Raw genomic sequence first — 24,212 nt, forward strand, 5'->3', positions numbered from 1 at the left:
AGCATAGCTCCAGCTAATGACTTGATATTTGTAGGAAAGAGCCCTCTGGTGTAATACAATGTGGTTTCCTTTAATATCAGTATGCAGAGCTCGTATATGTTTATGTTCGCAGCTAATTATCTAGTTGGCATGTGCCTGAGCTTAGGAAAGCTTATATCAGAACATATACCAAACATTTTCTGCAGCACTTGACCAATACAAATAACTAACATAAGTTACACGACATCTTGTCTATATATAACAAACCTCTTTTGTCCATACGATTCGCAGGCACAGTGAACATATTTCCAGTCTTCAGATATAACAGTAAGCCTGCTTCAGGATCCTCTCTCCTTTCCTGACTTAGCAAAGTATACAAAATAACCTGGAAGACAAAGCAGTAGACCAGAAAATAAGTGAAATTAAAGGGAGTGTGTCAGCAGGTTTTTGCTATGTAAACTGAAGACAAAATGCTCTAAGAGTTCATAGAAAATTCAGTGATGCCAGATTTGTCACAGTCCAGTCTGTGGTTTATTTGCTATGTTTGTTTAAGCAGAAGGACCCCTATTGCTTGGACTACAACGTCACACACATAGCAGTCCAACACACTCTCCAGTGATTGACACCTCACTGTCAATGTACAATCTCTATAGAGAGCCTGGTGTGTGTGGGGACAGCTCTCTCAGCTCTGCTACATAACTAAGGGCTCGTGCGCACGTTGCGTCGTGTCACTACAGAAAATTCTGCAGTGATTTGACAGCTCATGTGCGCTTCAAATCACTGCAGAAACACTGCATAATGGATGCAGTTTTTCTGCAGAAAAAAAAACGGATTTTTGTGTACTCACCGTAAAGTCGTTTTCTCTTAGCCATCATTGGGGGACACAGGACCATGGGGTGTTATGCTACTTATCCATACGAGGACACTAATTAGATACAAAGATGTTAGCTCCTCCCCTGCAGTATACACCCCCTGGCCCAGCCAGGCTACTTCAGTTTTAGTACACAAGCAGTAAGAGAACAAGTAACAAAAAACGTGAGTGACTACTCATAACAAAAAAGTACTGAGAGAGAAAAAAACTAAGGCCCAACAGGGCAACAGGGAGGGTGCTGTGTCCCCCAATGATGGCTAAGAGAAAACGATTTTACGGTGAGTACACAAAAATCCGTTTTTCTCTGACGCCTCATTGGGGGACACAGGACCATGGGACGTCCTAAAGCAGTCCCTGGGTGGGTAAACAAACAACGCAACCCAAGGACTAGTAACCAGTCCCAGATAGCCAGGAGCGCCTACTGAGATACGTACTCCATTATCGTTTGCAGAATTTTCCTACCTAGGTTCGCCTCAGCCGAAGCCTGGGTAAGGACTCTGTAATGCTTTGAAACAGTATGTAGGCAAGACCAGGTCGCAGCCTTACACCCCTGTTCCACTGAAGCCTGATGCCCAAGAGGCGCCAACTGCTCGCGTGCAATAAGTCCGCAGCCCACTAGGAATGGGCTTGAGTTTCAAGTGGTAGACCTCCTGGATCGCAGAGCGAATCCAGCGAGCCAGCGTTGCCTATGAAGCTGCCTCTCCTTTCTTAGGCCTTTCAGGAATGACGAACAAGAAGTCCATGTTCCTAAAGGGGCTGTCCTGGGTACGTAATATCTGAGAGCCCTCAAGGTCTAGCGAATATAGGAACCTTTCCACCCTATGGACTGGGTGTGGACAAAAGGAAGGCAGAACAATGTCCTCGTTCATATGAAACGGGGAAGTAACCTTCGGAAGAAAATCCGGAAGAGGGCGTAGAACCACCTTGTCCTGATGAAAGATCAGAAAGGGTTTGCGGCAAGAGAGTGCTGCCAGTTCCGAAACTTGTCTGATGGACGTAATCGCCGCTAAGAATGTTACCATCCAGGATAGAAGAGCAAGAGAATATTCCTTAAGAGGTTCAAATGGGGACCTCTGGATACCGTCCAAAACGAGATTGAGGTCCCATGGGTCCAGCGACCGTTTGTACGGGGGAAATAGATGGGAAACGCCCTTGAGGAAAGTCTTGACTTGCGGATTGCAAGCTAGGCGGTATTGATAGAATATTGAGAGAGATTAAACCTGCCCCTTAAGGGAGCTGAGGGCCAACCCCTTTTGCAACCTGACTGAAAAAAAAAATAAAAAAAATCAAGAATTCTGGGGATCGCCAGAGGCATAGGTTGGACAATAGATTTCCTGCACTGGAAAAGGAAAGTTTTCCACGTACGGTGGTAAATACGGGATGAAGGCCGGCTTTCGGGCACTGTACATGGTGGAGATGACCACGGGAGAGAATCTCGCTCTTGTTAAAGTCCAGGTCTCACTAGCCAGGCCATCCGCTTCAGGGCTCTGGAGTTCTGATGGGAAATGAGCCCTTGGTTCAGCAGGTCTGGGATGCTTACGAGGTGCCATGAGCAATTGTACTAATTCGGCATACCAGGCGCACCAGGGCTAGTCCGGTGCTATTAGTATCACCGGGACTCCTTCTGCCTTGATCTTCCTGATTACTAGCGGCAGCAGGGGCAGAGGCGAAAAACATGTAAAGGTAGACGGAAGCGACTTCAGGAGACTAGAGCATCCGCGCTGATGGACTGTGGATCACGTGACCTGGCTAAGAACGCGGGTACCTTTGCGTTCAACCTTGAGGCCATTAGATCCATGTCTGGTGTACCCCAGCGAGTGCAGATGTGTGGGAACACTTCTGGGTGGAGAAACCACTCTCCAGCGGCCAGCCCTTGGCGACTTAGAAGGTCCGCCGCCCAGTTCTCTACTCCCGGTATGTGTAACGCTGAAAACACAGACCCCCGTCGATTCGGCCCAGGTGAGGATGCTGAGGACCTCGAGAAGCTGTCTTGCTGCTGGTACCTCCCTGCAGATTGACCTAGGCCACAGCTGTTGCATTGTCCAATTGGACCCGAATCAAACGACCTGCTAGCAGAAGGGGGGAATGACCTGAGCGTGAGAAAGATCGCGATGATTTTCAGGATGATTTCTGGGAAGGGAAGACTCCTGGGGCGTCCAACGTCCTCAAGCAGTGTGGAGCCAGTGCACTGCTCCCCAGACTAAGAGGCTGGCGTCTGTGGTCAGGAGTAGCCAGTCCACTTGGGGGAGAAAAACTCCCTCTCGATATGGAAGAGGACTGAAGCCACCAGCAAAGCGCATACCTGACTGAAGGTGGTCAGGTGAAAAGTTCATCCAAGGAAAAGGGGCTCTTGTCCCAGGCAGCTAGAAGCGCAAGCTGCAGTGGGCGGTGGTGTGGCTAAGCGAGCAGCACTGCCTCTATAGCCGCCGCTATCCTACCTAGCACTCGTACTGAGTCGTATGGAGCGAGAGGAGTATGTAGAAGGCAGTGTGCCGCTTGTTTTAGAGCAGTCGCCTTGTCTTGAGGGAGAAATATCAAGCCCCGAAGGGTGTCCAGGGACATGCCCAGGGAGGTGATGGATTTTGACGGGACCGGGGATGATTTGACTGGAGTCAGAAGCTGCCCTAAGCGGAATTGGGTGCCCACAGAGATCTGCACGCTGGTTGAGCCCTTGATGAAGAGGTCATCCAAGCAAGGCAGAACAGCCACTCTCCTGGCGTGAAGGGTACTCATGGCGGCCGCCATGACCTTTGTTAAGACCTTTGGTGCTGTGGCAGCGCCGAGGGAAGGGCCACAAATGAAAAGAAAAAAAAAAAAAGTCCTGAACAGCGAAGCGGAGGAGCATTTGGTGAGCTGGAGCAATGCGTATGTGCAGGTACGCGTCCCCGATAGCTAGGGAGCCAAGGAATTCTCCTTCGACCCTAAAGGTAAAAATGGACCCTAGGAATTCCATTCTGAATCTCCTTACGTGCACATGTTTGCTCAGGTGTTAGAGGTCCAGGATGGGTCGAACTAACCCGTCCTTTTTTGGGGACCACGAGCGGTTGGAATAGAAGGCCTTGAACCTCTCGCCGTCCGGAACAGGTACCATCACCCCCGCCGTTTGGAGGGAGTGGATCGCTGAGGAGAAGGTCTCGCTGTGTTTTGGAGCCTTTGGGTGGGTTTGAGAAAAAAGACTGACCAGGGGATCGGGTCCGGAATTCAATGTGGTAATCAGAAGACACAAGGTATCGCACCCATTTGTGGTCTGAGGCGGCAGCCCAGATGGAGGACGAGACTCCTCGGTCTTTGTCTAGACTGCCAGGATGAGGTGGACTCGGGGAGGGCTGAGAAGGTCGGGCCCTGCGTGTCTAGTAAAAAACATCTTGGGCTAGAGTTGGGGGAGGGAGGTACTCTTGTCCTCCCGTGGCGTCAGACAAAAAAAAGAGCCTGTCCAGACGATCGGCAAACCATCGGTCTGGAAAGGAGTACTGTGAGAGGCTTCTTAGAGACAGAGTCCGCTCTCCATTATCGGAACTAGAGGGCCTTACGGATGGCTATGGTATTTGAGGCAGCAATAACTGCGCAAGTAGCAGCGTCGAGGGAGGCCTGCATGAGGTACTCGGCCGCCGCAGCAATGTGAACTGTTACATCTGTGAGGGTCTGAGGGAAACTGGTAGTCCTGGTACCTGTGCGACCCACACGGAAGGGGAGAGGGACCCGCAGCCTCAAGGCGGAGCGAACGAGCTGCTCCACTTGTCTGTCTGTCGGGTCCTTGAAGGAGGATCCATCAAGTAAAAGAGAGGAGGGTCCTTCAGGCAGGCGGAAGCCGGGTGTGGGTCCCCCGAGGCCGGATCGGCCCAGCCCTTAGAGACAGCTAAGCCAAAGGGGTACCAGGACTCCATGAGTTTACGGATACCGAAGCGGCGTCAAAAAGCCCTTTTTTTTTTTTTTTTTTTTAAGGTTTCTTCACCCTTTTAAAAGGAGACCGCAGGGTCAGTAGTAGTGGATGGGAGATCTTCCACATGCAGAGTTTTGGTTGATTGCTGCAATAAGGGAGTCCATCGCAGCTTGATCGCTCGGGGAGGTTGAAACCAAGGAATCATCCCGGTACAAACATCATTCCCCTTCCTCCGGCTCCTCAGAGACCGCGGAACATGTGGGAGAACCCCATCTGTGTACCCCAGAGGGAGAACCCTGGGGGTCATGCCCTTTTTCTGATCTATCTGCAACCGGTGAAGCAGAGGGCTGATTCTTATCAGAAGGACCCTCTATAGAGGGGTCATCAGGCTGCGTTCTGTCCAGGGGCCCCGAGGGGTGTGAGGACGATGTTGCATAGCCAGCACCAGGTTCTGGGAACTGTGCCCATTCCGGGGGACTGGGAGCCATGGGCTCTGGGCTGGCAGCAGTTGCTGCGGTGGTGGTGGTGGTGGTGGGGGGGGGAGCTACAGGGGCACTGGACTCACAGAAGAAAGAGGTGCTATCATCCCCTAGTAGCTCAGCGTGGCAGGATGCATTAAAAGTCTTATAGTTGTTGCTGTAGTCGTGCAGGGCATGAAACATGTGACTGCAGCCTCTGGCTGATGAGCCACAAACTGTGATTGTAATGAGGGAGCAATGCTCTGCAGAGCTAATGTGCAAGTGAGGCTATAACTCACTCAGAACGCTGATGACCCCTTCCCCCCTCCTCCTGTGTCCCAGTTCCTGTGGGAAGGAGGAAGCCAGCTCTGAGAGACGCCCACAGGCTCTGATCACAACAAGAGGGAGCGATGCTCTGCAGAGCTCCTGTGTGAGAATTACGTGCGCTTTCGTGAGGGGGCGTGGCTTATCAAGTGTCAGAGGGGACGGGGCTTAGCTCTGACAAGAAGGCATGACAGAATACAACAAAAAAAAATGGTGGGAAGGGACTCCCCTTCCCCCCTCCAGCCCTGCACAACAATGGTGGACAGAAAAAAAACTCTATAAGTGTACCGCAGCTGCGGGTGCACTGAGTCCTGGGGACTCTCCCCTCCCCCCACCACAGGTGGAATGCTATGCAGGAGTCTGCAATCAGCTCATGTGAATACAGTCAGGGAGGATATGACCTTTGCTCCAATTCCTGTCAGGGAGCCAGTGTGGAGATTCTGACGCCCACTGTGCCCAGTCACAGAGCGTGTATCAACTCAGAGCCTGCCAGAGGGAATGAAGAAGTTTTTCATCTGCTCTGGGCTCTGGAAAAATCGAAAGAATCTCACCTCAGCTCCTGTGGAGATGGCAGTCTGATGCCTGGTCACGCTGGTGCAGAGTGTGTATCAACTCAGAGCCTGCAAGAGGGACTGAGGAAGTTTTCATCTGCTCTGGGCTCTGGAAAATCGGTGCCTGTGAGACCCGTCGTCCAGTGAGTAACAGCCCAGGATCCAGCGTCGCAGGAGGGGGTACGGGGAGGCGACACTCCGCGTTCCCGCCTGTTGGTGGTTTTGGGAAATCGGTCCCCAAAGGAAACTGTTGCCCTCTAAAAACAAAAAATTCTTGCTGCAGTAGTCTGCAGAGGTGTGCCTCCTATAGACACTAAGCTAAAACTGAAGTAGCCTGGCTGGGCCAGGGGGTGTATACTGCAGGGGAGAAGCTAACATCTTTGCATCTACTTAGTGTCCTCCTATGGATAAGCAGCATAACACCCATGGTCCTGTGTCCCCCAATGAGGCGTCAGAGAAAATGCCGATTTCATGCGCTCGGGATGCTGCCTCTCCCAGAGTGGGAGCAGCATCCAAAGTGCATGGAATAATTGACATGCTGCATTTTTAAACACAGAGATTGTCAAATTTTTGACACTCAAATCGCTGCGTTCAAAAAAGCATTGTGCGCACTGATTATGCAAAACCTTCATAGATTGTGCTGGGAACGCAGGACGCATGTGCTTATGCTGCAGTGCTAAACGCTGCGTAAACACATGAAATTAGGCAACGTGCACACTAGCCCTAAAGCTAAAAACTCTGATTGCATCAGAACAGCTACACCCAGTAACCTAAGTGATGCATCATTGTATTCAGGGTCTATTTGCCTACATCATTCTGCTCTCAGATGAGGTAGTGAAACCTGCTGACAGATCCCCTTTAATACTTAAGCATACCAATTTACTTTAAAGCCCCTGGCTCTCAAGGCTTGTGATAGCCCTGTAAGTGCATATTATAGCCCCCAAAAACTAAAATTCTAAGAGGAATTGTGCTGGATATGTAGGGAACCACCTTCTTACATGAATCATGCATTTTTATTTTTTAGCTATAAAACATCCCCCCGCATACATTTACACCTGGAGTCAACTAAATTTTACTAATTTATTTGTGCAGAACGGCGATTAGTTTTTGATAAATACCATCCACTGCTGGTAATACTCGGCACATTTTCTCCAGCAAACCACTATCAGAAAATTAAATCTACATTGCCTATGAGCAGATACAGGTTTGTGGCAAAATTTGTGATATTTTCTAGTGTAAGACAAAATTTGTCAAAAGAATCAAATCTAAGCTGTTTATATGAGCATGTTGTTCACAGGAAGCTGAATAAAATGATATTGTGATATCTGTGGTCCGATGTCTTAATCCAGAGTAATGCACAATTGTCTTAACATGTAAATAAGCTGTTAAGATCTAGAAGATCTCCCCGAGAACCTGCCTTCAGAACTTATTTTAAATTAAAGGTTTCAGTTACAGGATCAGGAGAGAAGACTGTCATTCATTACATGTCTCACACGGCTAACAATACTTTTCATATAAAATAAGATCTGAAGGCAGATTTTCAGGAAGATCAGTGTCTGGCCCATAACCTGAGAAAACTCAGTAAGGCCTGCGATACACATCCGTGCCGCCGGTACGTGTTTGCCATTTTTTTACACGTGCCGGCGGCACGGAGACACATACAGCAATGCTACCCTATTGTAGCAGGCACACACACGTAAAACCACACGGAACGTGTGTCCATGTCAGTTTGTACGGGTGTGCGTTTTCCTACACGCTGACATGTCAGTTTTTCTCCGGCATCACGGATGTCACACGGGCCGCACACGTACCACACGGATGTAGTGTGGATGTGGTCCCATGTGACACGCGCCGAAGAAAACACACGTGCCAGAGAAAGAAAAAAAAGCTTAACTCACCTTCTCCTGCCACCTTCTGCCGACCGCCGCTCATTATTCTCATTTAATATTCACTTCACTGCGGCCAGCAGCAGCCAGGAGTCGGCAGGGCTGGAGACCAAAGATCAGCACCATGGACAGCAGAAAGGACCACGTAAGTATGTAAATTACCTGTTCTCCGTATGTTATCACGGATAGCACACAGAGGACACACGTGGCCTGCACGTACCAGAGACACGTACTTACCTACATGCATCACGCAGGGAAAATACGTGTCTCGCAGCACGTGCGTGATTTTCACACGTGTCGGAGGCCTTACATATAAGAAAAACAGATTACTCTGGAAAAAGACATCGGATCGCAGATATCCTAGGTATGATTTTGTCCAGCTTCCTATGTACATGCCCGTGTAGACAGGGTTGATCCCACTGAGAGGATCCCTTTAATAAATCTGTTTAAAAGTTGATATCCATTCCCCCTTTTTTTAAACTTTTAACGAGCCTGGTGCAAAAATAAAAAAGTTGTGTAATTATTGTATATTATACAAAACTTTTAAAAATTGTTAGTCATGCTTGCCAAAAGTTTGAAAAAAAGAAATTTAAACCAATCTTATACGTTGATATACAATTTCTAGGCTTAGAAGTTGAAACGAAAACCTTTAAAAATAAAATCTGTATCTATCCATAAACACACATATGAATTACAGTAAAACAAACACACACAAAACACTACAAAGTCACACAGGTAGTCCAAAAAAAAGAGAATTTTGTTTACTTACCGTAAATTCTTTTTCTTATAGTTCCGTCTTGGGAGACCCAGACCTTGGGTGTTTAGCTTCTGCCTCCGGAGGACACACAAAGTACTACACCTAAAAGTGTAGCTCCTCCCTCTGAGCCTATACACCCCCTGGTGAGCCAGTCACAGCCAGTTTAGTGCAAAAGCTGAAGGAGAATAGCCACCCACAAGTAGAACAGAGCAAGAGCCGGAACAACCGGAGACTCTGTCCACGACAACAGGCGGTGAAAACACGCGGAACAAGGAAATTGCCAACAGGCAACAGGGAGGGTGCTGGGTCTCCCAAGACGGAACTATAAGAAAAAGAATTTACGGTAAGTAAACAAAATTCTCTTTTTCTTTATCGTTCCTTTGGGAGACCCAGACCTTGGGACGTTCCAAAGCAGTCCCTGGGTGGGAAATAAACAAAAAAACTAAGAAGTAGGCAAAACCTAACTTCACAAATGGGCGACCGCTGCCTGAAGGATGCGTCTGCCCAAGCTCGCATCTGCCGAAGCATGAGCATGCACTTGGTAGTGCTTCGAGAAGGTATGCAGGCTAGCCCAAGTGGCAGCCTGACAGACTTGTTGAGCCGTAGCCTGGTGCCTAAAAGCCCAAGAGGCACCGACAGCTCTGGTCGAGTGTGCTTTGATCCCCGGCGGGGGAAGCGCCTGCGTACTCTGGTAGGCATCCGAAATGGTCGACCTAATCCAACGGGCTAAGGTCGGCTTAGAAGCAGGGAGGCCCTTGCGCCGACCTGTGGTTAGCACAAAAAGAGAGGTGCACCGCCTAAGCGCAGCGGTGCGAGACACAAAGATCCGGAGAGCACGCACCAGATCTAGAGTATGTAGAGCTTTTTCAAAGCGATGAACAGGGGCCGGACAGAAGGAAGGTAAGGTAATGTCCTGGTTAAGGTTGAAGGGAGAGACCACCTTAGGAAGAAAGTCCGGAGTCGGACGGAGAACCACCTTGTCTTGATGAAAGACTAAAAAAAGGTGACTCCGAGAAGAGCGCAGCCAAATCAGAGACTCTCCTGAGAGAAGATATGGCAACCAGAAAGGCCACTTTCTGTGAAAGACGGTACAAAGAAACCTACCTAAGACTCAAAGGGGGGTTTCTGCAAAACCGTGAGAACCAAGTTAAGGTCCCAGGGGTCCAAGGGCCGCCGGTAAGGCGGAATGATGTGAGACGCGCCCTGCATGAAGGTGCGGACCTGAGCCAGCCGAGCGAGACGCCACTGGAACAGAACTGACAGAGCCGAAACTTGTCCCTTGAGGGAGTTGAGGGACAGTCCTAGCTGCAGACCGGACTGTAGAAAAGACAGAAGGGTCGGCAAGGAGAATGGCCAAGGAGGATGGCCGGTAGAGCGACACCAGGACAGGAAAATCTTCCAAGTCCTGTGATAGATCTTAGCGGAGGAAGATTTACGGGCCCGAGTCAAAGTGGAGATGACTTCAGGGGGAATACCAGAAGCCGTCAAAATCCAGGACTCAAGAGCCACGCCGTCAATTTGAGGGCCGCAGAATTCGGGCGGAAAAACGGACCTTGCGAGAGTAGGTCTGGACGGTCCGGGAGATGCCACGGCATCTCTACGGACAGTTGGAGCAGGTGCGGATACCAAGCTCGCCTGGGCCAGTCCGGTGCAATGAGGATGACTCGACGACCCTCCATTCTGATCTTGCGCAGGACTCTGGGCAAGAGAGCTAGAGGGGGAAACACGTAGGACAGACGAAACTGGGACAAGTCTTGAACCAGAGCGTCCGCGGCGAACGCCTGAGGATCGTGGGAGCGAGCCACGTAAACAGGAACTTTGTTGTTGTGACGTGATGCCATTAGGTCCACGTCCGGAGTGCCCCATTTGCGGCAGATCGACTGAAATACTGCCGGGTGCAGGGACCACTCGCCACCGTCCACGCTTTGACGGCTGAGATAATCTGCCTCCCAGTTGTCCACGCCTGGGATGTGGACTGCGGATATGGTGGACCTGGAGTCCTCCGCCCATTGAAGAATGCGTTGTACCTCCATCATTGCCAGGCGGCTGCGTGTCCCGCCTTGATGGCTAATGTAGGCAACAGCTGTCGCGTTGTCTGACTGGACTCAAATGTGCCTGCCTGCCAGCAGGTGGTGAAATGCTAGGAGAGCTAGAAACACGGCTCTGGATTCCAGCACATTGATTGAAAGGGCTGACTCGGACAGAGTCCAAGTGCCCTGTGCTCTGAGGTGGAGACATACCGCTCCCCAGCCGGATAGACTGGCATCCGTGGTGAGAATCACCCATGATGGGGCCAGGAAGGAGCGCCCTTGGGACAGGGAGAGGGGCCGAAGCCACCACTGAAGAGAGCTCTTGGTCCGTGGCGACAGAGCCACTAACTTGTGTAAGGAGGAAGGCTGCTTGTCCCAACAGCGGAGAATGTCCAGCTGCAGGGGGCGCAGATGGAACTGGGCAAGGGGAACAGCCTCCATGGACGCCACCATTTGACCCAGCACCTGCATCAGACGCCTGAGGGTATAACGGCGGGGCCTCAGGAGAGAGCGCAGCGCCAACTGGAGTGACAGCTGTTTGTCTAAGGGCAACTTCACAAGTGCCGGCAGAGTCTCGAACTGCATCCCTAGGTACGTGAGACTCTGGGTCGGAGTCAGAGTGGATTTGGAAAGATTGACAAGCCACCCGAATTGGGCTAGAGTGGCGAGAGTGAGCGAGACACTCCGCTGACAGTCTGCACTGGATGGAGCCTTGACTAGAAGGTCGTCCAGGTAAGGGATCACTGCCAACCCCTGTAGGTGCAGAACCGCAATCACTGCTGCCATGACCTTGGTGAATACCCGAGGGGCCGTGGCTAACCCGAAGGGGAGAGCCACGAATTGGAAATGATCCTCTCCTATTGCAAAGCGTAGCCAACGCTGGTGTGAAACTGCAATTGGCACATGTAGATAGGCATCTCTGATGTCGATGGACGCCAGGAAATCCCCTTGGGTCATTGAGGCAATGACTGATCGCAGAGACTCCATGCGAAAGTGCCGCACCCGAACATGCTTGTTGAGCAGCTTGAGATCCAGGATGGGCCGGAAGGTACCGTCCTTTTTGGGAACTAGGAAGAGGTTTGAATAAAAACCTCTGAACCGTTCCCGGGCGGGAACTGGTACAATTACTCCGTTGGCCTGCAAGTCTGCCACGGCCTGTGAGAAGGCGGCAGCCTTGGAGCAGGGGGGAGTTAAGAGAAAAAATCTGTTTGGCGGGCTGGAAGAGAATTCTATCCTGTAGCCGTGAGAGATGATATCTCTCACCCACTGATCGGAGACTTGTTGAAACCAAGCGTCGCCAAAGTGGGAGAGCCTGCCACCGACTAAGGATGTTGCTGGAGCGGGCAGAGTCACGAGGAGGCTGCCTTAGTGGCAGGACCTCCTGCGGTCTTCTGTGGACGCACTTTTGAGTGCCAATGGGATTTCTGGTCCTTAGCTGAGTTAGCGGACGAGGCGGAGGGCTTAGAGGACGACCAGTTGGAGGAACGAAAGGAGCGAAACCTCGACTGAATCCTACCCTAGGCAGGTTTCCTGGTCTTGGTTTGTGGCATGGAAGTACTCTTCCCGCCAGTAGCCTCCTTAATAATTTCATCCAGCTGTTCACCGAACAGCCGGGAACCAGCAAAAGGGAGCCCAGCAAGGTACTTCTTTGAAGAAGCATCTGCCTTCCACTCTCGAAGCCACAAGATCATGCGGATAACGAGGGAATTAGCCGAAGCCACCACAGTGCGGTGAGAAGCCTCTAGCATGGCAGACATGGCATAAGAAGAAAAAGCTGAAGCTTGAGAAGTTAAGGCAACCATCTCGGGCAGAGATTCCCTGGTGAGGGAATGCATCTCCTCTAGAGAAGCAGAGATGGCTTTGAGGGCCCACACTGCTGCAAAAGTTGGGGAAAACGCGGCCCCCGCCGCTTTATACACGGATTTGGCCAGAAGGTCAATCTGACGGTCAGTGGCATCCCTAAGGGAAGTGCCATCAGCCACCGACAACAGTCCGGGCTTAGAGCCTAGACACCGGAGTGTCTACCTTTGGGGAGTGAGCCCACTCCTTGACCACCTCTGGTGGAAAGGGAAAACGGTCATCAGAACCACGCTTTGGGAAGAGTTTGTCAGGACAGGCCCTGGGTTTGGTCACAGCGGTCTGAAAACTGGAGTGGTTAAAGAACACACTCTTTACTCTCTTAGGCGAGGTAAACTGGTGCTTTTCTGCCAGAGAGGGTTGCTCCTCTGATACTGGCGGATTGAGATCCAGTACAGAATTAATGGAAGCAATCAAGTCACTAATTTCTGAGTCACCCTCGGAAAGAGCAATGGGGCACATGGAGGTAGCCTCCGAGCCCCCTGTAAAGGCATCCTCCTCATCCTGCGAGTCAGCTCTTGCATCAGAGCCGCGGGATGACGAGGGAGAGGAAACCCTGCGGAGCCTCTTAGGAGGACGGGGTCTGTGACCTGATCATGAATCCTCTGTGAGCTCCAGTGGACGGAGGTCAGAGGATAGGGAACCTAAAGGACCCTTAACAAGAGCATTAGAGGCACCCTGTGAAGGGGGCTGATGCATATTCATCAAGGTCCTGGACAGAAGTCCCATGGACTCAGCAAATGACTGGGAGATAGACCTAGAGAAGGATTCTACCCAGGCCGGGGGTTCAGCCACAGGTGCAGAAGCAGCCTGAGAGACCACTGGGGGTGAGACTCCAGGCTGTGGCACATCCAAGTTAGAGCAGACATCACAATGTGGATAGGTGCTCGGTTCAGGCAGCAGGAGCTTACATGCAGATCATGCAGTATAAAGCTTTGGAGCCTTGCTCCTCGTGTGAGACATGCTGCTGGAGTGGGGGAAAACAGCTATTACATAGAGAATGAACCCCAGAGTAGTATATCAGAGGTCCACAACCAGAGACCGGCTGTGGCTTACCAGACCGCTGGAAGCGGTGTTGTGTGCCCTCCAGATCCCGAAGCCCGGACCCCCAATGCACAGAACCTCTGCAGGATGGCCCAGCGCAGAGTGAACCCTTCCAAGAAAATGGCCGCCGGAGCGAAGAGAGGGGGCGGGACTTGAGGGCGTCCCTGTAGAAAAGCGGGATCTGGAGGGCCATAGAGACCTGCAGGAGGGGGAAGGGGGGGGGGGGGGAGTCACGCACAAGCAGTGGGGAGTGTCCCTCCCCTGTGCAGTACAGCCGCTGGGCGGAGCCGTGCCTGTCCCTCTGCATGAGTGACATGCGAGGGCAGGTAACAGAAACTAGGCCTCCGGCGAAGCCGGGGCCTAAATTTGAGCAGCGAGGCCGACGCGCAGGCACCATCGGCGCGGTTCTCGGGCGAAAAGCCAGAGGCCCCGCCGGAAATGCCAAAACAAATACAGTAAAAACACTCTCCCCACACAATAAAGGACAGGGACCCCCAACATATGAACGTCTCAGGTACTTAGCTGCTGAGACGCAGGGCCAGGTCCCTGGGGATGAGGGCTCCGGTCCAGCAGGGTCCTGAAGGGGCTGTGGACGGAGACCGGACTCCTGCCAGGCATGGAGACCGCGCTGGCTCCCACTTCAATCCAGAGCCCAGGAGGGATGGTGAAGGAGCACGGCATGTAAGGCTCCAGCCTTGGAAATCAACCTTACAACACCACCAACACAGTGGGGTGAGAAGGGACATGCCGGGAGTCCAGACGTGGACCCGCACTTCAATCTTTTTCCAAAAAGGAAAAAAAAAAAATCATATGTGTGGATGTATCCTCCTGAACACAAAGCGATAAACTGGCTGTGACTGGCTCACCAGGGGGTGTATAGGCTCAGAGGGAGGAGCTACACTTTTAGGTGTAGTACTTTGTGTGTCCTCCGGAGGCAGAAGCTAAACACCCAAGGTCTGGGTCTCCCAAAGGAACGATAAAGAAAAAGTTGTTAAACAGTTGACAATTCTATACCCCCGTACGCAGCACATTGGAGGGAGCAGATGTCACTCACCTGACTCCTGTGTTCTATGGAGTTTGATTCTTTACCAGTTTTAAGCTCAAGGGGCATAGTTTTAATTAGTTTTGATTTCTGGTGTATTTTCACTTTGGCCGTTACATCAATTTTTCCCTTTAGGCCAAATCTAGGGGACCAGACATTTTCCTCAATATCCAGAAATTCAGACACCTGGACAGCTCTTGTATCTGTATTGCTAGTAAAGAAACAGGCAGAATGTAAAACAATTTATCTATAGCTTTGCCGGAAAATGTGCAGACACTAGCATTGACCCTCTTCTGATGGTGATCAGCCAGGGTGACGATCCTTTTTTGAAATGATTTTTCAGTTTATATGAAGACTATTGATGGGCGAGCAGTACCATACTCGCTACTCGTAACGAGCAGTCGGATACTCGGATGGGCACGACTCGAGTACCCGAATATAATGGAAATCAATGGGGAACTCAAGCATTTTTCTGGGAAATCTTCCGGAAAAATGTTCGATTCCCTCATAGACTTTCATTATACTCAGGCACTCGAGTCGTGTCGATCCGAGCATCCAACTGCTCGTTATGAGCTGAGTCAAAGTAGTAATACTGTGGAAAAAGGAAGCGCAATAGGGTATTACCAGGTAAGGAATTCAGAAACCCGCAAGGGGTAAGATACACTCACCTTATCAGGTTGTGAAAGTCACAACCCCTAAGAAACACATGCAATGATGGCATCAGCAGCAGCCCTGAAGTGTAGAACGTGTAATACAGTAGATGAGGAAATCGGGTATATACTGCGCTAATACTTTAAAGGAATATTTTTTAATAATATTCAATTGTTGTTGTACAGGTCGATGCATTTCAGAGATATCCATCTGCTTCATCAGGACATAAGATGACTATTCCTTTTTATGTCCTGATGAAGGAGATGGATATCTCTGAAACGTGTCGACCTGTACTACAATAAAGTAAAATTTTAATATTCGTTATGAGCAGAGGGCAGATCAAAGTGCACCTGTGCAGGACCACAATGCTGGCCTGTGTGGATGATCTAGGACGCATCATCCACACGGGCCTCAGAAGGACGACGGTGATTGGACAAGATGGAAGAGGTGCCGGACCGAGAGCAGCGACACCCATCAGACCGGACCGCCCCCTAGGTGAGTATTATAAAGGTAGTTTGTTTTTTTTTAAAATCAGATCTTTTTATTAAATCATTAGGGATCGATACAGAGAGTATTTCACTTTTCATATAACTGATAACAATAAACAGATAAACACATGTGATTTATAAATCAGGTTCTTTCTCTGCATGTATGTAAATATAATAATAATAGAGTTCTCAAATCATAATTATATTATATAGCTTGAGCCTACAAACCTCGTGGCTCTACAAATTAACAAAACTTAAATTATGCAATAATGCCTCAGACTAACAGGAACACCTCCTCCATCAGCCGTGTCGCTCCACATCATATTGCTATACTCTCCCGCCCCTCCCTCTCCGTGCAGTCATCCATGAAACCGTTCCAGTCCTCTCTCACCTCTTCATTCAAAGTCCACTTCGTCACAGAAAAAACTAGTTTTAATTCCCTTCCTCACACATGCCATCACTGTAGGCACAACAGTAACCGGTCCAGCATTGCATCCCGAACCAGTGCACTAGAGGGTAGGCCTGGCAACTCCATCCATGGCCGCCAAATGTTGTAAAACTTTTTCAATGTTTTTCTTTTTAAATAAACTCCCCTTTCCAATCTTATGACGTTATTTAATTTGTTTTTGAGCTCTGGTAATGTTGGTGGTAGAGGGTCTAACCAGTGATATGCAAGTATCTTTCTTGCTTGGTACAAGATACGGGCTATTCCCAGAGCTGTTGGAGAATTCGGATCCACTTCTCCTTCCCACAGACTCAACAGGCACAGGCGGGGCGACGGTTGTATTGTGATATGATATATTTGATCTATAAGTCCCAGGGTTTGGTTCCAGAAATCACCAATGTGTCCACACTCCCACATAACATGCATCAAATGGGCATCATCCTGTCCACACCTAACACACTGTGTGTTTGGTCTGAGTCCCATCTTAAATAGTAGACTGGGAGTTTTATATACCCTGTGGATGAGATATATTTGAGACAGCTTTTGGCACTCCGATACCGCCAGTTTAGGAACTTGTTCCAATATATCAGACCACTGGCCTTCCGTCAGGGGACCGACGTCTCGTTCCCATTTGCTTTTAACAATCAATGGATGTGTTTCCAGATGGGCAGGTAGTAATTTTTTATATAGTTCGGAAATAAGACCCTTAGAGGACTCAGATGTAAGCAGCCTATGTAATGTTTGATTATGTGTCACTGTTACCGGGTTTGTCCTCCCCTGTCTTTCCAGTGCGTGTCTCAGCTGCAAATACTGATAAAAGAAGACATGCGGAAGGTGAAACTCCGTTCTCAGTTGTTCAAAGCTTTTAAGAGTATTATTTTGTAGTACTTGTGACACTAAATGGATCCCTTTATCCTCCCATCCTCTGAACCCTACTAATTTTTTAATTTCTGGCAAGTCGGGGTTCTGCCACAGTGGCCAGAGCTCTGTAGGTCCGCTTATCCCCAAAAGAGACTTACCCCTGTCCCATACCCGGAATATCATAGCCAGTGTGGGATATCGTGCCCCATTTATCTGTCTTTGTCCCACATCCAACCGGCAACCTGGGTACTTCCATACTGATCCCTCTCTCACTATATCACCACTGGTATCATACCCTCCCTCTTTGCCCCAACCCCTCAGATGTTGCATCTGGGAGGCTATATAGTATATATATATGGGTTTGGTACCGCCAGTCCTCCCTCCTCCTTTCCCCGCTGTAGCACTTCCAGTCGAATCCTAGCTTGCTTTTTCTTCCAAATAAGTTCCCGGAATACTGTATTAATTTTTACAAAAAATTCCCTACATATCCACACTGGAGAATTATGTGTAAGATATAGTAATTGTGGCATCATTACCATTTTAATTAAATTGGATCTGCCGATATTTGATAGCGGCAAACGGCACCAGGTATGCACTTTTGCTCTGAATCGCTGTAACAGGGGTTCCAGATTTAGGGCCTGGAAATCCTTAGGGATTGGGCTGACAATTACTCCCAGATATTTAAACTGCCGGACTACAGGAACTGGAATCTGTAAGTCCGAAAAGTCCCCCGGAAGGGGGTCCAACGGCATTAAAGCCGACTTGGACCAGTTGATTCGTAGACCAGACCTCTGTCCAAATTCCCGAATGATATTCATTGCCGGCAAAATCGAGGAACATACCCTGTCTAAATATAAGAGTAGATAGTCTGCGTATAATGATATCTTTTGTTCCACGGCTCCACACCGAAATCCCTCTACCTCCCTGGATTTCCGTATTGCCACTGCCAACGGCTCCACTGCAGTCGCGAATAGCAAGGGTGAAAGCGGGCACCCCTGTCTAGTACCTCTTCCAAGAGGAAAAGACTCGGAGACCCTGCCATTAACCCTAACCTTCGCCACCGGTGAGTCATATAGCAGTTTTACCCAATTTATGAATCTATGTCCAAAGCCCATTTTCCGAAGTACAGCCCACATATATTCCCATTCAAGGCTATCGAACGCCTTAGCGGCGTCTAAAGACAAAATTGCCCTTTCCCCAGGTTCCTCAGAACTATGTTGAATTCCCAAATATAATTTCCTGAGATTCATAGATGTGGCTCTGCATGGAATGAATCCTGTCTGATCACTCTGCACTATAGATGAGATGACTCGGGACATCCTATTGGCAAGCACCTTGGCCAGCAATTTAATGTCTGTTTGTAGGAGAGAGATTGGGCGATACGAATCCGGGATCTCTGGATCTTTTCTGGGTTTTAATATTAAGACTATTAAGGCTTCCCTCATAGAGGGCGGGAGGACCCTCTGCCTTTCAGATTCTTCAAATACCTTAAGTAGTTTGGGTAGCAGTAAGGGTGCATACGTTTTATAAAACTCTCCAGGCAGGCCATCCGTTCCCGGAGCTTTTTCATTTTGTGTCTGGCCAAGCGCTTCCTCCAGTTCTTCCAATGAGATGTCCCGGTCCAGCAATTCCCGGTTTACATCACTAAGTGTAGGAAGAGAGAGAGCATCCAAATACTGCTCAATCTCAGTCTCCGTGAGGTCACAGTCTGATGTGTATAGCCGCATATAATACCTCTTTATTTCTCTTATTATATCCTCGCTTTCTGTTACAAAGTCACCTGATTCCGTCTTTAACCTATTTATATAGGAAGATCCTTCCTGTGCTCTAATGACTGTGGCCAGTAGGTGCCCCACGCCCTCCCCCGCCATAAAATAATTTTGTTTAAGGAAATAGCGTTTATTTTCTGCCACCGACATGAGATTTTCTTTGAGTGACATCTGTGCCTTCTCTAGAGTGTTTTTAGTTTCTACTGTCGGGTTGAGCACCACCGCAGCCTCCGCATCAGATACCTTCTGAATCAGACTCTGGGTGTAACATTTGGTTTGATTTTTGCGTATGCATATTTCTCTAATATATATGCCCCTTACCACAGCTTTCATAGAGTCCCAAACTATGTGTGGCGGTGCAGAGCACTCATTAAGATGAAAGTATTCCAGAATGTTATCATATAAAGATCCCCCAATAAGCTGGATCCAGAAGGGATTAAGTTTCCAGATAGGCCTGGGCAGAGCGAGGGGGTTTCCCCATGCAAGCGTAACATGTAATGGTGAGTGATCAGATACACTTCTAGGTAGGTAGGCCACCTTTTGTGTATATGAGGCCGTAAGTGCGTTTCCAATAGCCAGGTCTATCCGTGACATGGTGTGGTGGGAGCTAGAGTAACAGGAGAATTGTTTGGTTGTGGGGTGTTGGGCACGCCAAAGATCTACAAAACCCAGCTCTGTTAGCATTCTAGCAAATGAAGTCGGGGTGGCGTTCTCCGATATGTTTCCCGAGTGTAATTTATCTAGATAGGGATGTAAGTAATTATTAAAATCCCCTATCAAAAGCGTCGGCACAGATGGAAGGGAATCTAAAATAGACAATATCCTTTTTACCGGTTCGACTGAATATGGTGGAGGGATATATATTGCAACCAGAATAAATTGTATACCATACAGCGTGCAAAGCAAACATACAAATCTGCCCCCCGGGTCAATCACTGATTTGGTACATGAGAACGGGATGGATTTGTGCACCAACACACTCACACCCCGTGCATGGGTCGAGTATGTGGAATGATATTCATGCGCGATCCATCCCTTCCTCAGCCAATGAACATTATCCCTGACCATATGGGTCTCGGAGAGACATAAAATAGCCGGTAAAAGTTTCTGTAGGTGAGTAAATATAGCACATCTTTTGTTCGCATCTCCGAGCCCTCTAACATTCCACGCTACAATATTTAAAAGATGTCGCCATAAGCGTAGACTAAGATATGATCCGGACGGATACTTCATACCTGGAGGAGAGAGGCGTTCTCCACCGATTCTCAAAAACATTAGGTTGAGCGACACGACTGAGGCACACCACACTTCCCAAACAGATTGCATCATACAACAATAAACAAGAAAAACAAGGAGAAAGATAGGGCTCCGCACACCAGTGCGCAGTGCCCCTGCCCTCAAAATCAAGTGTATCTTACACATTTCTCCCAAATAGAGAGAATCAGGGCTAAAAATACGCCCCAAGTCCATGCAGGGAGGGGGGTCCACAACTCGCTAGTGCAGCGTGTGTCCACAATGAACCGGCTGTCTCCCAACCTGGATCCTAGATGAATTTAACTGTAATGAGCTCACCAGCATAGCGTCCCAAACAAAAACAACGCCTGGCGGCAGAAAGGAAAATCTCAGGTATTCTTCCTCCTCAGGGACCTCTCATTGATATCCAGCCAAGACAGCGCTGCCCCAGCCGTATCAAAAAAAATGAGTCTCTCCATTCACAGCAATCCGCAGTTTAGCAGGGTACATCATGGAGTATGGCACTTGTAGGTTGCGCAGTCGTTTTTTGATCTCAATAAATTGCGCTCTTTTACGTTGCACTTCCATGGAGAAATCAGGAAATATTGATATCTTCCTCCCATCAATTGCAAGTTCTTTGATATCTCTGGCTCTGCGCAGGATAGTGTCCCTATCTTTATAGTGCAGTAGTTTAATCAGAATAGGACGTGGGGGTGCTCCCGGCTGTGGGGCACGCACAGGGACCCTGTGCGCCCTTTCAAATGGTGAAAAAAGAGGATAGTATGTCTTTTCCCATGGTGTCTTTAAGCCATTTTTCAAAGAAATTCAATGGGTCATTGCCCTCCATCCTCTCTGGGACCCCCACCAGTCACAAATTACTTCTGCGGGAGCGGTTCTCTAAATCATCCACCTTGTTTAGCAGTGTGGAGATATTTTGCGTGGCCTTTCCCAGCTCTCGTGACATTGGTGGTAATTTATCCTCTGTTGTACTCACTCGTTCCTCCAGCTCCCCCATTCTGACAGTCACCCCTTGCAGCTCACGTTTAATACAGGCCATATCTGAGGTGACAGTTCCCATCTGGCTGCTTAGCGTGGCCAATGTGGTATTGCAAGAGTTAATTGCTGCCAGAATGTCTCTCAGTATGGCCTCAGTGAAGATAGGTGTTGTTTGCTCCACATCTCCCCCTCCTCCCTCTGCCAGCGCAGGCCTCTGTGTCTGCATATCTTGTGCTGCTGAACATGCAGGGCCCAGGGTACTCAAAGTCTCACTGTCGGGTATGTTTTCTCCCTGCTCCAGGGCCCGTTCAGCGCTGCCATCGGGTGCCTCGTTGTAGGTAGGCTCTGTGCCAGGGGCCACTCTGGCAAACCGCTCCAGCCTGCTTGCTACTCCCACTGCTCCAGCTCGGGATGGTGTGGACGCCGGCGGCGCCATATTGGATTCTTCAGAGGCGCGCTCCTGCGCGTCTCTGTCCCTTTTATTGCTGCTGCGGGTCGGCATATCCTGGCGGTGCTCGCTTCCCCGGGTGTTGTAAGTAGTATTGCAGCCCTCCAGGGTCGGTAGTGCCTGTCAGCAAGGCCGGTGTGCAGGATGATTCAGGATCCAGGCAGGAGCACACCCACGCTGCGTCCTCTCTACATGAGGTCCAGGCCACGCCCCCCTGAAGTGCACATTTAGTGCTGGCTTTTTGTTTTTTTCTTTCTGGTTGTGGCTGCTCTCGGTACTCGTAACGACCAATTGATTGTATGTATGGTAGAAGCTAGAATGTATGGGCTCCTTCCAGGTATGAGCTCATAAAGGTAGTTTTTTACGTTATGCAGAGCAGCCTGGGCTCTTATATACAGTATTCTGGAATGCTGTATATACGGGCTCACTGGTGGTGGCCGCAGCTTATAAAGGGAAAAACCTGGTGACTGGTTCCCTTTAATCGCAAAACTCACAACAACAGGTATTTGATCCATGAATCAACTAATAAATTTCAGGGTTCAATTAGAATTGGTATTTAAAGCGCACCAATCAACAGGATTTTGCTATATAACCTAAAGCCAGTGCTATACTGGTGCTATCATGCTGATTCTATACATACCTTTAATACATACTTTTAGTGGTCAGCTCTGATGTATAGGTTTTGAAACACAAGTAAGTTTGTAATATGAGCAGCTTTGTGAATGATTCATAGTGATTCTTGCTCCCTGCCTGTCCATCCTCGGTTATTTATGCTATTATAGAATCGTTTTACTAACAGACTAGAAGGACCTGTGCTGAGGTCACTGGCATGTGACCAGAAGGGGCGGGGCCTCAGCCAACATAGCGGATACCAGAGAGAAACATGTTGGCTGAGGCCCCGGCCCCTTCTGGTGCCATGGGTATGATATCAGCACAGGTCCTTCTAGTCAGTTAGTAAAACGACTCTATAATAGCATAAATAACGAAGGATGTACAGGCAGGGGGCAGGAATTACTATGAATACCCACCCCAGCTATCAGGTGATCAGCAGCTGCTGTCATTCAAAAAGCTGCTCATTTTACAAACTTTACTTACTTGTGTTTCAAAACCTATACATCCTAGCTGACAACGAAAGGTATGTATAGCAGGATAGTTCCAGTATAGCACTGGCTTTAGGTTACATAGGAAAATCCAGGTGACTGGTGAGCTTTACACAGTTGTCCTCAACATGCTATTCCCATTTTGACATTATGAGACAAGACAACACATAACTGATCAACAGAACCTCATCATTGCGAGGCTTCAAGCAGGATGTACTTAGACGGAAGTGGCCACTTAGCTTAGAGTGTCACCAGCAGGTTGCAACAGAGATACAAAGAGACTGGATAACTCACAGAAAGCCTTTTGCTACATCCCACGCTGATGACCGCTTCATTATGAACAATGCATTCCGGAACAGAATGATGAATGGCATACAACTCCAGGCACATTTAAGGGAGGCGACAGGCACCCAAGTTTCACGTCAGACCATTTACATCAGCGTGGCCTTTGTGCTAGACGACCTGCAAGGATACCTGACCACACCACCAGGCATAGCCACCACTGTTCTCCTGGGCAAGGGACCAGTGGGCCTCAGTGCTTTTCACTGATTAAAGTCTATTCACGTTGAGCAGAAATTATGGTTGCCAAGGATGTTGGAGACATCAAGGTGAACACTATGCATCACCCACTGTTGTCACCAGATGAGGCTTTGGTTGTGGTGTTGCTACAATGTGGGCAGGTGAAGCTAGTCAATACAGAACTGCCCTACACTTTGTGAATGGCACAGTAACAAGCCCCATCCATTTGAATAATATCATTAATCGAGTCATTATGCCTCTGCATGAACAACACAGGCCTAATTTTATCTTCATGAATGACAATGCTCCAGCTCATTGAGGTCGTCTCATTAAGTAGCGGCTGCTCGAGCCTGGGATACATCTCAAATGTAGTGCACTGCACTTCTCCAGACCTGAATCCCATAGAAAACCCAAGGGATCAGCTTAGTCACTGTGCAGAGACTTGTAACTCTGTACCCCAGAACCTCAATGACCTGAGAGCCGCCCTTCAAGCAGAGTGGGATGCCATGCCTCAGCAGACAACTCCACTTGTGAACAGCAGGAGACATTGTTGTCAAACCACATGACAAGTTATTGAGACATTGACTTTTTTTGGTGGGGGGGGCAGGGTATACCTACCACTGTTCTTTCAATAACTTGTTTGAGATGGGAAAATCACCATTACATGCTTCTACTAAAATGGCCTACTGCCATGATAACATATCACTGTAGCATGAACTTTTTACGGTTTACATAAATTTCACCTGAAAGACAAATATCCCTAACTTTTTGTGAATAGTGTATATTCATTTTTCACCTTCTTGATTTAAGTGTATATCCTTTCCTCCACATATTTATTTTTATTCAAATCTCTTTTGAAAATTTGAAGTTATAAATCCACCCCAAAATGGGTCGGTCCATGAATCTTGGAGATTTTTTCCCCCCTTTAAATCTCCTCATGTACCTGTTAACTCCATCTCTTTTTTTACTTGATAGAGACGCCGATTGGCATTGAAACGCGTTGTCTTAACAAAGGAACCTTAT

The 24,212-nt window shown here is 48.8% G+C and overlaps 1 protein-coding gene across 1 annotated transcript in view; it reads right to left on the reverse strand.

The window, feature by feature from the left end:
• DNA2 (DNA replication helicase/nuclease 2) overlaps positions 1-24,212 on the reverse strand; it is a 127,428-nt gene that overhangs the window by 93,008 nt on the left and 10,208 nt on the right. The window contains exons 6-7 of the mRNA XM_075348790.1: positions 14,692-14,890; positions 247-364 (exon numbers count right to left, since the gene is read on the reverse strand). Of these exons, the coding sequence (XP_075204905.1) occupies positions 247-364; positions 14,692-14,890 (317 nt within the window). The remainder of the gene's footprint in view (positions 1-246; positions 365-14,691; positions 14,891-24,212) is intronic.

Source organism: Anomaloglossus baeobatrachus, chromosome 5, assembly GCF_048569485.1.
Source record: "Anomaloglossus baeobatrachus isolate aAnoBae1 chromosome 5, aAnoBae1.hap1, whole genome shotgun sequence".
NCBI classification, from domain to species: Eukaryota; Metazoa; Chordata; class Amphibia; order Anura; family Aromobatidae; genus Anomaloglossus; species Anomaloglossus baeobatrachus.